This window comes from Ammospiza caudacuta, chromosome 6, assembly GCF_027887145.1.
Source record: "Ammospiza caudacuta isolate bAmmCau1 chromosome 6, bAmmCau1.pri, whole genome shotgun sequence".
Lineage (NCBI taxonomy): Eukaryota > Metazoa > Chordata > Aves > Passeriformes > Passerellidae > Ammospiza > Ammospiza caudacuta.
The window spans coordinates 64,679,805-64,692,836 of NC_080598.1; the positions used below are offsets into that span (position 1 = coordinate 64,679,805).

The following is a 13,032-nucleotide window of genomic DNA, read 5'->3' on the forward strand; positions in this document are numbered from 1 at the left end:
CGTCCCGGCGGCGGCGGCCCCGCTCCGCCGCTCCCGCCGCCGCCGCCGCCGCCGCTCCCGCTCCCAGCGCGCGCGCGCCGCCGCCGCCCCGCGCGCACACGTCGCCGCTCCCCATTGGCCGCCGCTGCGGCGACCGCCGCCTCGCCATTTGTGGGAGGAGCCGTCAATCAACTCCTCGGCTCTTCCGCCGCGCAGGGGGGGCCGCGCAGCCGCCGCAGCCGCACCGCGCTCTGATTGGGCGGCGCCGAGAGGAGGCGGGGCCAAGGCATGAGGGGAGGGCGGGAAGGGGCAGGCGGCGGAATCCTTCGGGATTGGGGAAAAAAAGGGAAAATAACTCAGGAAATGCAGGGAAAACACACGGAAATGACCCGGGAGCCGCGGGATTAACATAAAAAATAAGGGAATACTAGAGTTGAAAAACTCCACGATAAAAAGCATTCTGTAATGACAAGAAGAAGGTGAGAAATCACTCTAGAAATGCAAGAATAAGGTAAAATCAGTGTAGGGCTGAAATAATAGGATAAAATAACTCTGAGATTGAGAGAAAAAAACCCTGAGATTTACAGAATAAAATAATAATACTAGATTTGAAGGATTAGTGCTATGAACCATTCTTGAATGGTAAGAATTAAAAAATTCAGATTAATTAATTCTAGAATCGCAAGTTTAGAATGACTCCAAAGTGTTCAACACTAATGTAAGAGTAAAATAATTCTAGAATTGCAAGAACAAGGTAAGGAAACCATCCCAGATCCCTGCAGGGATGGGCACTCCATCAGTGCCCTGTGCCAAACCCCTCTCCTTGGAGAAATTTTCCCAAAATCCAAACTAAACCTCCCCCAGCTGGCACTCAGTGTGCTCCAAGCCATCACACCTTCCAGGGAATGGGAATCCTAAAAACTTCTCCAAATAAAATAATTCTAGATTTGAAAGTTTAGGATTATGAACCTGTTCTTGAATGGTAAGAATTAAAAAATTGAGATTAATTAATTCTAGACACAAGTGTTTGTTCCCTGCTGTTCCCATCTCCCAGTCATGGAGCAGCTGACAAGACAGGAAATAAAAGAATTGTTGGATGTGCTCAACATTTTGATGTTTTCCTGGAATAGACTGGATGAAAACCCCTCAGATAAAACACAATCCACACGTGCATGGAAGGCTTTCAAAATTTAATCAGTCAACACAGTGAAACAAATTCCAGAATGGTTAAAACAGGAGGATTAAGAAACAAAGTTTCAGGCATGTATTTAGAAAAAAGACATTTCTGGTATCACAAAGAGAGAAACCCCAAAAACAAATGTTTGCTCTGGTAAAAACCCAGCAATGCTGGTCCCTGCTCCGAGTGGGAATGTTGTAACAGAACCTTTATAAAAAAGAAGCACCTGGGATTCCACAACTGCTCTGGATGGGATTTCTCCTCCACTGGCAGGAGGGGAGTGCAGTGCTGGCCTGGCAGAGCTCACATGGGGAAATCTGGGATAAACTCAAATTCCCTTTGTCCTTCCAAGAAGGAAGCACCTACCCACAAACCCAGAGCACACAGGAAAAGGGAAATACATTCCAAGGGAGGTTCTCTCCAGCTCAACTCTGCTTGGTGCTACAGGCAGAGGAGATTCCAGAGGGGGAGGAGATCAGGCCAGGCCACATCAGGCCATGTCCCCTCCCTCTCAGAGGGGGAGGAGGTCAGGATGTGTCCCCTCCCTTCCAGAGAAGGAGAAGAGCCAGGCCAGGCCAGGCCAGGCTGTGTCCCCTCCCTCCCAGAGGGATTTGTCTCCAGAGGGGGAGAAGGTCAGGCCGTGTCCCCTGCCTCCCAGGGGGACAAAAGCAAGGCCAGGCCAGGCTGTGTCCCCTCTCTCTCCAAGGAGGAGAAGAGCCAGACCAGGCCACGTCCCCTCGCTCCCTCCCAGAGGGATTCGTCCCCGTCGGGAGCTCCGGTGACACCGCAGGTGACACCTCCAGGCTCCCCCGTGCCCCGCAGCCCGTCCTGGCCAGTGCCAGCCCGTCCTGGCCGCGTCAGCCGTGGCTCTGGAGGTGCCTGTCCAGGAACTGGGAGTAGCAGTGCAGGGAGCAGAAGTAGCAGAGCACGGGCGCGTCGGTGCCACCCATGTTGTCCACGAGCACCACGGTGTGCGCCACGTGGTGCAGGTTCATGGTCACCGTGATCTGGATGAAGCTGCTCAGGCAGGCGCTCCCGCAGCGACACGTCTTGGCCACCTCCAGGTCCTTGCACAGGTGGGAAGGGAGCAGGTGGCAGCCATAAGGGATCCTGTGGGGCGGGGAGAGACAGGGTGAGATGGGCACAGAGGGGGCTGTGTCACCCAAAGGCAGGCACAGACACAGGCACCTGGCACACAGGGAGCTGTGTCACCCAAAGGCAGGCACAGACACAGGCACCTGGCACAGAGGGGGCTGTGTCACCCAAAGGCAGGGACAGACACCTGGCACAGAGGGGGCTGTGTCACCCAAAGGCAGGCACAGACACAGACACCTGGCACACAGGGGGCTGTGTCACCCAAAGGCAGGCACAGACACAGGCACCTGGCACACAGGGGGCTGTGTCACCCAAAGGCAGGGACAGACACAGGCACCTGGCACACAGGGGGCTGTGTCACCCAAAGGCTGGCACAGACACAGGCACCTGGCACAGAGGGGGCTGTGTCACCCAAAGGCAGGGACAGACACCTGGCACAGAGGGGGCTGTGTCACCCAAAGGCAGGGACAGACACAGGCACCTGCCATTCCCAGGGCACACAATGCCTTCAGTTCCAGACTTCATGTTTTCCAGACTCTGCACTGCATTGGTGAGTGTATATATATATATTTATATAAAATATATATTTATATCTATATAAATACATAAATATATGCAAATATATAATTATACATATGCATATATATATACACATAAATATGTGTATACACACACACACATATTTTTTTACATATGTATTTATATACATATATAAAAAATAAATATATATATGCATGTGGTTATTAATTGTTGAGGCATTGTGAGGTCCTCAGGACGAGGTGAGAGATGAGAATTGACTCCAAGTTCTCAGAAGGCTGATATATTATATATTATATTATATTATATATCTATTATATTATATATCTATTATATTATATATCTATTATATTATATTATATTATATTATATTATATTATATTATATTATATTATATATCTATTATATTATATATCTATTATATTATATATCTATTATATTATATATCTGTTATGTTATATTACGTTATATTACATTATAATATATTACAATATATTATGTTATGTTATATTGTGTTATATTGTGCTACATTGTATTATGTTATATTATGTTTTATATTTGTATTGTATATTATATTATGTATTATATTTGTATTATGTTATATTGTTACATTATGTTATACTATATTATACTATGTTATATTATGTTATATTGTGTTTTATGATATGAAAATGGTATACCAAATCTATACTAAAGAAAGAAAAAGGAGGCATCAGAAGCTAGACAAGAATGATAATAAAAACCCTATGACTGACCAGAGTCCTGACACAGCTGGACTGGGATTGGTTATTAATTAAAAACAGTTCACACTGAACCAATCAAAGATGCACCTGTTGGTGAGCAACCTCCAAACCATATTCTAAGCAATCAGATAATTATTGTTTGCATTTATTTTCTGAGGCTTCTCAGCTTCTCAGAAGAAAAATCCTGGCAAAGGGATTTTTCATAAAATGTCAGTAACATACACACACACAGCTGTAACTCTGAACTTCATATAAGGTGTTAGCAGCTCTCCTCACAGCTCAGGCACACAGAACAATCCTTTCCTCTCCTCAGACACAGAACAATCCTTTCCTCTCCTCAGTCACTCTCAATCCTTTCCTCTCCTCAGCCCCACAGAACAATCCTTTCCCTCTCCTCAGTCCCACAGAACAATCCTTTCCCTCTCCTCAGTCACTCTCAATCCTTTCCCTCTCCTCAGCCCCACAGAACAATCCTTTCCCCTCCTCAGCCCCACAGAACAATCCTTTCCCCTCCTCAGCCCCACAGAACAATCCTTTCCCTCTCAGTCCCACAGAACAATCCTTTCCTCTCCTCAGTCCCACAGAACAATCCTTTCCCTCTCCTCAGGCACACAGAACAATCATTTCCCTCTCAGTCCCACAGAACAATCCTTTCCTCTCCTCAGTCCCACAGAACAATCCTTTCCTCTCCTCAGCCCCACAGAACAATCCTTTCCCTCTCCTCAGCCCCACAGAACAATCCTTTCCCTCTCAGTCCCACAGAACAATCCTTTCCTCTCCTCAGCCCCACAGAACAATCCTTTCCTCTCCTCAGCCCCACAGAACAATCCTTTCCCTCTCCTCAGCCCCACAGAACAATCCTTTCCTCTCCTCAGTCACTCTCAATCCTTTTCCAGCCCCAGAACCAAGGGCACTGCTGCAGCTCCGGCCCCAAAAAGTGTAAAACCAGGGAATTGAGGAGAGCAGCCTGGGAGGGTGGGACTGCAAAACCTGGAGCTGTGACTGGGCAATTTTAATCCCAATATGGAAATGGACCAAAACTTATAAAGGTGTGAAAACTTGTGACTCAGGGTCCATCTTGGGTGCAGCCCAGGCTGGGCTCTTGTGCTGCCCAAGGTGGATCCTGTGAATACCTTTTAATAAATCCCTGCTTTATTCATTAACTCTGTCCAGCCTCTGTTCCAGGGAGCCTCTCCAGGCATCACACAGACATGGAAAACCAGAGATTTGGGACTGAAATGCCACTTCCTGAGATTTCAGGAATGAAATTTCCAATTTGAGGACTGAAATGCCCCTTCCCAAGGCAGCCCTAAGGCCATGAACTCCAGGAGACACCAACAGGGAGCTCCCAGCAATGCTGGCAGCCTGGGCCACAGCCAGCTAGGGAATTAGAGAGATTAGGAGTAATGAGAATTAGAGAATTAAAGGAAGATTAAGAATAATGAGACAATTGGGCACATTCTGTTCTTCCCTCACACCCTCTGTCTCACCCTGGCCTGACACAGCACCCACCATGTACTCCTCCCCCTTACACCGAGGAGTAGCAACGTTAAACACAACTCAGAGAAAGCAGGAGATAACTGAGCCTTTTGCAGTCCTGCAGGCAGGGAATGAAAAGCTCTCCTGCTCCACAGCTCTCCCCATCCCTCGTGCCAGCAATGACATCCAGAGCTGGGAAGGGGAATTGCTCCTCTGGCAGTCACAGAGCAGCAGTGTGGAGCTCGGGGTACAGAGTCAGTCATTCCCTGAGGAATTCTCTCGGGGTGCTGAAGTGTGGGGCTCAGCAGGGCCCAGCTGGCACCCCAAACTCAGCACAGATCCCCCTGACTCGCATCCTGCCTCCACCTACACATGCCCAAATCTTTCCACACAGCTAAAATTCCTCTGGGTTTTCTTTTCCACCACCTTAATTTCAGAACACCTTTTTTTCTAGGAAAAGCACAATCAAGAACTCTGGTACTTTCCCAGAATGAAGACTGATTGTTCCAAACATTATTTTTGCACTTTCTCCTTCTGTTCCATCCCCTTCTCAAGGTTTTTACAGTAACTGAAATCTGACCAGTGCTGAGAGATTTCTAGAGGTAGAAAAATGCCTTAATATTTCCATCAAACCTGCTGCAATTTATATAGAGTTGGGAAAGGAGACACGTGGGGGTTAATTATAAAATCAGCAGTGATTTGGCCCAGAACATGTGGTGGCTCAGCTCCCTTCAGGGTGTGCCTGTGGATGCCTCTGGTGCAAATTTCTGCACAATTACCCCGGGTTTATGGGCACTGCCCGCCCTCAAGGCAGGAATGGGCACAGGGTGCAGATCAGGGACACTTCCAGCCTCTCTCCCCCTTTCTGTGCCAAATTTCTGTCTTTGTGCTCCCTTCCCACCCAGAGCAGGGTGGGAGCAGCAGCTGCTGGCACCTGGAGGCTCCTGGGACACGAGAGATCAGGGGTGGGGAGAGAGGAGGGAGCTGATAACAAACAGCAGCCTGGGAGGGTGGGATTCACTTGGTGAAATCATATTTTTTAAATTACCTCAGAGCTGGGCTCTCTGAATAAGTCAGAACACCTTCACTCCAACACCAAGGGAAATGAGGAGCTTAAGGAAAACTTATGGCAGGGGCAAGCCTGCAGAAAAAGTGGCTCAGGGCTGTAGAATTGATTCTCTTTTCCCAAAGTTGGCCAAAAATATTCTGTTCATCCCCCTTTGCTGGATGAAAACACTTCAATCTCTGCCTTTCCTTAAAAGCTTCCAAAGGCACCAATTATCCTGATGACTTGACAAGGGGAATTCAAAGGAATTTTCATGTTATGAAGTTAATAGGTGTGAAAGCATGTAGAGGGATAGAATATAAGTAAATAAAGGTAGTATAGAAAGTAATCTTACCCCCTAAAGAGGGTTAATTATTAAATATTAGGAGCAGATGTGATGTAAACAGGCCATGGCTGTAGCCAATAAGAAGAGTGTTATAAAAGAGTGGATTGGTTGGCTGAGGGGACTGGAGTCAGCTGGCCACTGTGAGGACAAGGAAGAGCCAGTGCTAGAGGAGCTGCCTGCAGGAAACATCAGGAGGTACAGAACTCTGCCACTATGGAACCCTTGCACTGTAATGCCAACAAAAGCAGGCACTGAGGGCAAAGGAGGGAACCAGGTGAGGGAGGCGGGTGTGAAGGAGCTGTGCCAGCTGCGCCTCCCTGCCCTTACCTGTGATTGACCGTGGCCCTGGCAGCACACTCCAGCAGAGTCAGGGGGATCTTCAGCTGGATGTTGGGCACCAGCGGGTTGGGCTGCTCAAAGGGGTTCCCAAAGAGGTCCAGGTTCTCCAGGGAGAGGTTCCTGAAGTCCCAGGGCAGGAAGGGCAGCTTGTTGCGCGCGGCCGACAGGAAGCGCAGGCGGCTCAGCTGCCCGATGCGGCAGGGCAGGCGCAGCAGGGCGTTGTCGTCCAGCCGCAGCTGCACCAGGCCCCGCAGCTGGCAGAACTCCAGCGGCAGCGCCTGGATCTGGTTCTGGCTCAGGTCCAGCAGCTGCAGGGATTTCTGCAGGCCCGAGCTGCACAGGGCCCCGCTGAAGGCCTCCAGGTGGTTGTCGTGCAGGTCGAGCTCCTGCAGGAACGCCAGGTCCCCCAGCGTGGCCGGCAGCTGCTTGATGTGGTTGTGGCTCAGGTCCAGCTTGCGCAGCCGCCGCAGGCTCAGCACCCTGCTGTCGATCCTGGCCAGCTTGCAGTACGAGGTCTGCAGGTGCTCCAGGGAGAAGGGGAAGCTCTTGGTGAGGGGATAATCCCTCCTGGAAGTGATGATCATTTTGGTTTTGGGCTTCTCCACGTCGGAGTTCTTTGCTGGGACCAGAGGTGAGAGAGGGAGGACACCGCTGTCGTTGCCTTGGTGAGCCAGTCTCACGGCTGAAAGGAAAGTCTTTAAATTGATCACATTTGCCTGCAGGGGAACACAAGGCCGGAGTTAAAAGTTCATTATCCTGGTTGTTAACACTCTCTGAGCTGTTCTGTGGGTGTCACTCTGCAGGGCAGTGGGATGGGAGGGGGAACAGCTCTGTTATGAACAGTCCTGGTCTGACTGTGCTGCAGCACCCAGGGAAGGAACAAAGCACCAAATCCACAGCTGGAAATGAAGTACAGAAAAAACCCCCAATGCACTGGGAGATCCCAGAAATCCACCAGGATAAAGGGCTGTTACAAACACACGTGGGGAAGTCAGAGCTCTAAACCCTGAGGCAATAATTCCTGGAAGTTTCTAGGAAAGAAAGGAGGGAAGCTGGGGTTGAATTCAGCAAAAGGAAGGTGAAGCTTCAAGGCAGGTGAAGTGGCCACACACAGCTCTGGCTGTGCCAGCAGCAGGCAAGAGGCAAATCCTTTGCAATGACTAAGTAATGCTTCAGTTGGGATACAACAGTTTGGCAGTAGAATCCCAGGACAGCCTGGGTTGGAAGGGATCCTAAATCCCATCCTCTTCAACCCCCTGCCATGGCAGGGACACCTCCCGCTGTCCCAGGCTGCTCCAAACCCATCCAACCTGGCCTTGGGCACTGCCAGGGCTCCAGGGGCAGCCACAGCTGCTCTGGCAATCCCAGCCCAGCCCCTCCCCACCCTCTTAGGGAACAATTCCCAATATCCCATCCCATATTCCCTCTGGCAGTGGGGAGCCATCGAAGGCTCCCACCAACTCTCAATATCAGAGTATCAAGTGATTTTTATTTTAAATAAAGACCCAGAAAGCTCTGATGCATCTGTTGCACTGATTTCATTCACTTCTAGGGACATTTGTGACCAAATCTTTCTCTTCTAGATCTTCCAGCAAGTCTCTGCTCGAGCTGATGTGCAGCTGACAGGCACTGACCTGAAAAGTGAATTCTAAAACAAAATCCACATTGCAACCAGAGAGGAAAAGAAAAAAAACAACTTGGAGTTCTCAGAGCCCAGAGGTTGTCCTTGTGCTCCCAGCTGCCACCTGCCCAAGCCCAGAGACACATTTTGCACCTCCAAGACAATTTTGCTCCTAAATGTCTTTGATGAGGCCAAATCTGAGAGGGTTCAGAACTGGAGTACACAATGTGCCGCAAGCACCCGGCACAAGAAAACAAAAACATTTGAGATAATCCTGGATGGAAATGTGGGAGAAATAAAGACATTAAAGGTCAAACTTAACTGCATGTGTAAACTAAAATGATAATTTTCCTTAGGCATTCCAAGCACAACTCCTGCTGTGCCACCTTCCAGCGGTGGGGAGGATGCACAACAAACACCTTTGTACCCAAGGTGATCCAGAGAGGCTGGGGCTGCCCCTGGGTCCCTGGAAATGCCCCAGGCCCGGCTGGATGGGGCTTGGAGCAGCCTGGGACAGGGGAAAGGGGGGGGTGGGAAGGGGTTTAAGGTCCCTTCTGTCCCAAACCAGCCTGGGACTCTGAGACCACCAGCCCTCATCACCTCAGCCAGTCTAACACACACATTTAGCTACAGAATTTCCCTCATTCCAGGCTGATTTGCAGCATTTCCAAGATCACTAAAAGGGGAATTAAGCCCAAAAAGTCCTCCAGATCTGTAAGAACCAAATGAAATCAGTATTGCACAGCAGAATGAAGTTACAGGCAGGATTTCTTTGCTCTTAAGCACAAAGCTCGATTCCCTCCACAAGCCCTCCCTAGGGGCCATGTGACATCTCCAAACCCCTTGTTGAGAAACCCTGAAAAAAAAACCAAAAGAAAAAAGAAGAAAACAAATAATTACTTGGGAGAGCTCAGGATGAAATTTCCTGCCCCAAGCCCAAAGTCTCAGCCACACAGACAATGCTGGAAAAGGAGTTTAAATTGTGTTGGTGCCTCCCAAGTGTGAGAGCTCTGAGGAAATCGGAGCTGAGGTGGAGCCAGGGGAGCAGGCTCAGACCTGGGAAACAAGCCCCAGGAAACAGCCAGGATTTGTTACTTCTGCTCTGCTCTGATGTTTCCCAACCCCACTCCTGAGCTGGCTCAGGGCAGCAAATCCAGAGCCTGGCACAGCACAAGCAGGGGGATTTCCCAAAAGCAATATTCCAGTCTGTGGAAATCCCTTCTCCACCAAGTTTTTGTTCATATTTGAGAGTTAAGGAGCTTTTCTGTAATGAAGCAATAAAAATCTGGCAGAAAAGTATGGAAAAGGGACGAAACATCTTAAATTTGGGTTCTGGAGTTGCTTAAGAGGAACCTGTAATATTTTGAGAGAAACTTTTGGATTTCTCACTCTTCAGCAGAAAAATTCAGAGTAAAGGAAGCAGAAGATCTTCTGAATCTAATACAAAAACCTTAATTTGTCCAAAATACAGAGTACACTGGCTTCTAACAGGAAAAAAATCACTGGGTTTGGTGTCCTCCCTTCCTATTTAACCTTTAACAGGTTAATAAAATTTAAGGCTGCTTTCCTCAGATTCAGGTGTCAGAAAGGAAAAAGGATTTTATAAACCACCAATCAACATGATTTGCTTTTATTTACACACTCTGACTTGAAAGCTTTAGGTAAGAACTCAGAGGTTTAAAAAGCCTGTCTTACTTTTCTCTCCTATAGAGCTACAAAAGATTCCTGCAACAGGCACAGAAGAAAAGGACACGAGAATTTCATGATAGTACATGTTTTTTTGGGTGACTTCAGTGCTGTTAAAACCCCTACAAATCCTCTGGGAACTGTGAATAAATACAGAGGTATTTGAAATAAGGGGAGAGGGTGCCTGTGCCCTGCTCCGTGTGCGGGTGAGCACAACGATGGTTTTGTCCACGAAAACAACAGGATTCTCAATTTTTTTTTTCCATGGGAAAAACTGTAGGGAACAACAATTTCATGGGAATTAAATTGAGCTGAGGAGACACAGGATTTAATGCCAAACACCAACATTGCATCCGAGAGCTGAAAAAAGCTTTTTCTAAAGAAGCTGTGAAGCAAAGCATGAGAATGAACTTCAGGAGAGTTAGAACAGAACCCAGAAAAGAGGGAATGGCTCCCAGTGCCAGAGGGCAGGGATGGGTGGGAGATTGGGAATTGGGAATTCCTGGCTGGACTGGGATTGCCAGAGCAGCTGTGGCTGCCCCTGGATCCCTGGCAGTGCCCGAGGCCAGGCTGGGCACTGGGGTTGGAGCAGCCTGGGGCAGCGCAGGTGTCCCAAGGGTGGCACTGGGTGGGATTTAAGCTCCCTTCCCGCCCTGCCGCGGGGGTCAGAGCCCGGTGAGCCGCGACCCTGCCGCCGGTCCCGTTCCCGGTGCCGGTCCCACCTTGCTGAGGCACAGATCCACCGCGGGCTCCCGCAGCCGCACCGTGGCCTTTCCCTCCTCCACGAAGCGCGTGAAGAGCCGCTCCACGTTCTGCTGCACCTGCGGGCACAGCGGGCTCAGCGGCCGCCCCGGGGCACCCCCGCCGCGTCCCGGCCCCCGCCGCCGTCCCCACCTTGTAGCGAGCCCCGCCGCGGTCCCGCGCCGTGCACACCATGAGGTAAATCCCGGCACCGGCGGCGCCGGGAGGGCGCCCGAGCGACAGCAGCGCCCGCGCGGCGCGGCCGCGGCCCCGCAGCCCGCAGGTGGGCAGGAGCCGGCTGAGCACCTCCACCTCGCACTGCAGCCGCATCCCGGCCCGGCCCCGGTACCGGCACCGGCCCCGGCCCGCGCACGGCGGGCGGCGCCGCCGGGGGCCTCCCGCGCTGAGCGCGCACGGGCGCCCGCCGCGCTGCCTGCCCGCCGCGGTGCCAGCCCGCCGCTGCCCGGTGCCGCCCGCTGAGGGGCGCGGGGCCGCCCGGCGAGCGGGATCGCGGGGCGGGAAGGGAGGGCGGCGGCTCCGGTGGTACCGGCGGCAGCGGCCGCAACGGCAGCGGCGGGCAGCCCCGGCGCGGGCCCTCAGCGCGGCGCCGTCCGCGCGGGGCCGGCCGCGGGCACCTCCTGCTGGAGGCGGCCGGTGCGGCTTGGCGGGACAGGGAGAGAGAGGCGGCGGGGGCGGCGGGCGTGAGGGGACAGAGAGTGTGAGGGGACACGGGGCGTGAGGGGACAGAGAGTGTGAGGGGACACGGAGTGTGAGGGGACAGAGAGTGTGAGAGGACACGGGGTGTGAGGGGACAGAGAGTGTGAGGGGACACGGGGCATTAGGAGACACCGGGCGTGAGGGGACACGGGGCGTGAGGGGACAGAGTGTGAGAGGACACGGGGTGTGAGAGGACACGGGAGGTGAGGGGACATGGGATGTGAGGAGACACGCACGCGAAGGGACAGAGGGTGTAAGGGGACACAATGTGTGAAGGGACATAGATGACCTGAGAGGATGTGGGACTGAGCAGACATGGGCGTACGAGAGGACAGAGTGTGAGGGGACATTCAGGATACGAGGGGATGCTGAGGAAGTGAATGGGCATGGGGGTGTGAAGATCACGGGGCTGTGAATGGACATGGAGGAGCTGAGAGGACATGTGGGTTTGAGGGGATGTGGGGGATGAGGGGACATGGAGGATGTGAAGGGACACGGAGGGGTCAGGGGACATGGAGAGTTGAGGGAGGACACAGAGGAGCTGAAGGTGTTGCTGAATCTTAGGGACTCTAAACATGAGCAACGAGTCAGGTTTAGAAAGGAGACGTTTATTCTGTGCAGGGTGCACGGTGAAAATTGTCCACAAATCAAGCGTTCCCGTGAATAAAAAGCAAAATTATTTATACACGAAAGTTTACATAAATCTGCCCAACCAACCCCCAGTTCCTGCCTACCTTAATACACAATCACGGCCAAGCATGACATAAAATATAAAGTTTTCCATAAACATCAAGTAAAGCATAAAACACGTGGTGACGTGTTGGCATTGAAAAGAGGGTTTAGAGGGGAGAATGGTGTGAGGAGGAAGAGGGAGCAGAGGAAGGGCCAGGGAATTCTGTGTAAAGACATGGAGGGGACAGCAGGTGTGAGGGAGGGGACATGGAGGGGATGAGGGGATGGTGGGTCTGAGGGGACATGGGAGGTGAGGGGACACAGGAAATGAGGACACACAAAGGAGTTGAGGGTACACATGAGAGGTGAGGACACACAGAGGAGGTGAGGGGACATGGGAAGCTGAGGCGACAGGAGTTGAGGGCAGGCGGGTGTGACAGCAGCACCTGAGGTTTGGTAAGCGACAGGAAGGCTTAGGTCAAGCTTGGTGTCGGCGCCATGAGGCTGCTTTGAGGACATGAAGGGGCATTGGGAGAAAAAATCAACCAAACTCGGGGAGGCGTTTGCTGAATGTTTATGCAGATGTATTATTAGAAAGCAGGATCGGTGTTTGAGATTTGCTCGGCGCAGTGAATTGTGTAGTTGAGTGGTGTGGTGTTGTTGCGTTTTTTGTTCAGTAGGAGGCAGTGTGTTGCGTTTGTGTGTTTTGGGGCGAAAAGGGGTGTTTGGGGTTTTTGTTTATTATATTAGTAGTGTGTGGCAAAAGGTGTGAACCCCCGTTTCACTATTTTGCCCAAGGCTTGCTGGTGTGGCTTTTCACAGATGCGGTCCTTTCCACCGACCGCCCCAGGCTGC

The 13,032-nt window shown here is 51.3% G+C and overlaps 1 protein-coding gene across 1 annotated transcript; it reads right to left on the minus strand.

Moving 5' to 3' along the window:
• Positions 1–1,165: 1,165 nt before the first annotated feature.
• LRR1 (leucine rich repeat protein 1) lies at positions 1,166–11,144 on the minus strand. The gene is made up of 4 exons (XM_058807360.1): positions 10,942–11,144; positions 10,770–10,868; positions 6,729–7,456; positions 1,166–2,266 (listed from the first exon to the last, which is right to left on the minus strand). The coding sequence occupies exons 1-4, from the start codon at positions 11,116–11,118 to the stop codon at positions 2,014–2,016; spliced, it is 1,257 nt and encodes a 418-aa protein (XP_058663343.1). The 5' UTR covers positions 11,119–11,144; the 3' UTR covers positions 1,166–2,013.
• Positions 11,145–13,032: the final 1,888 nt, after the last annotated feature.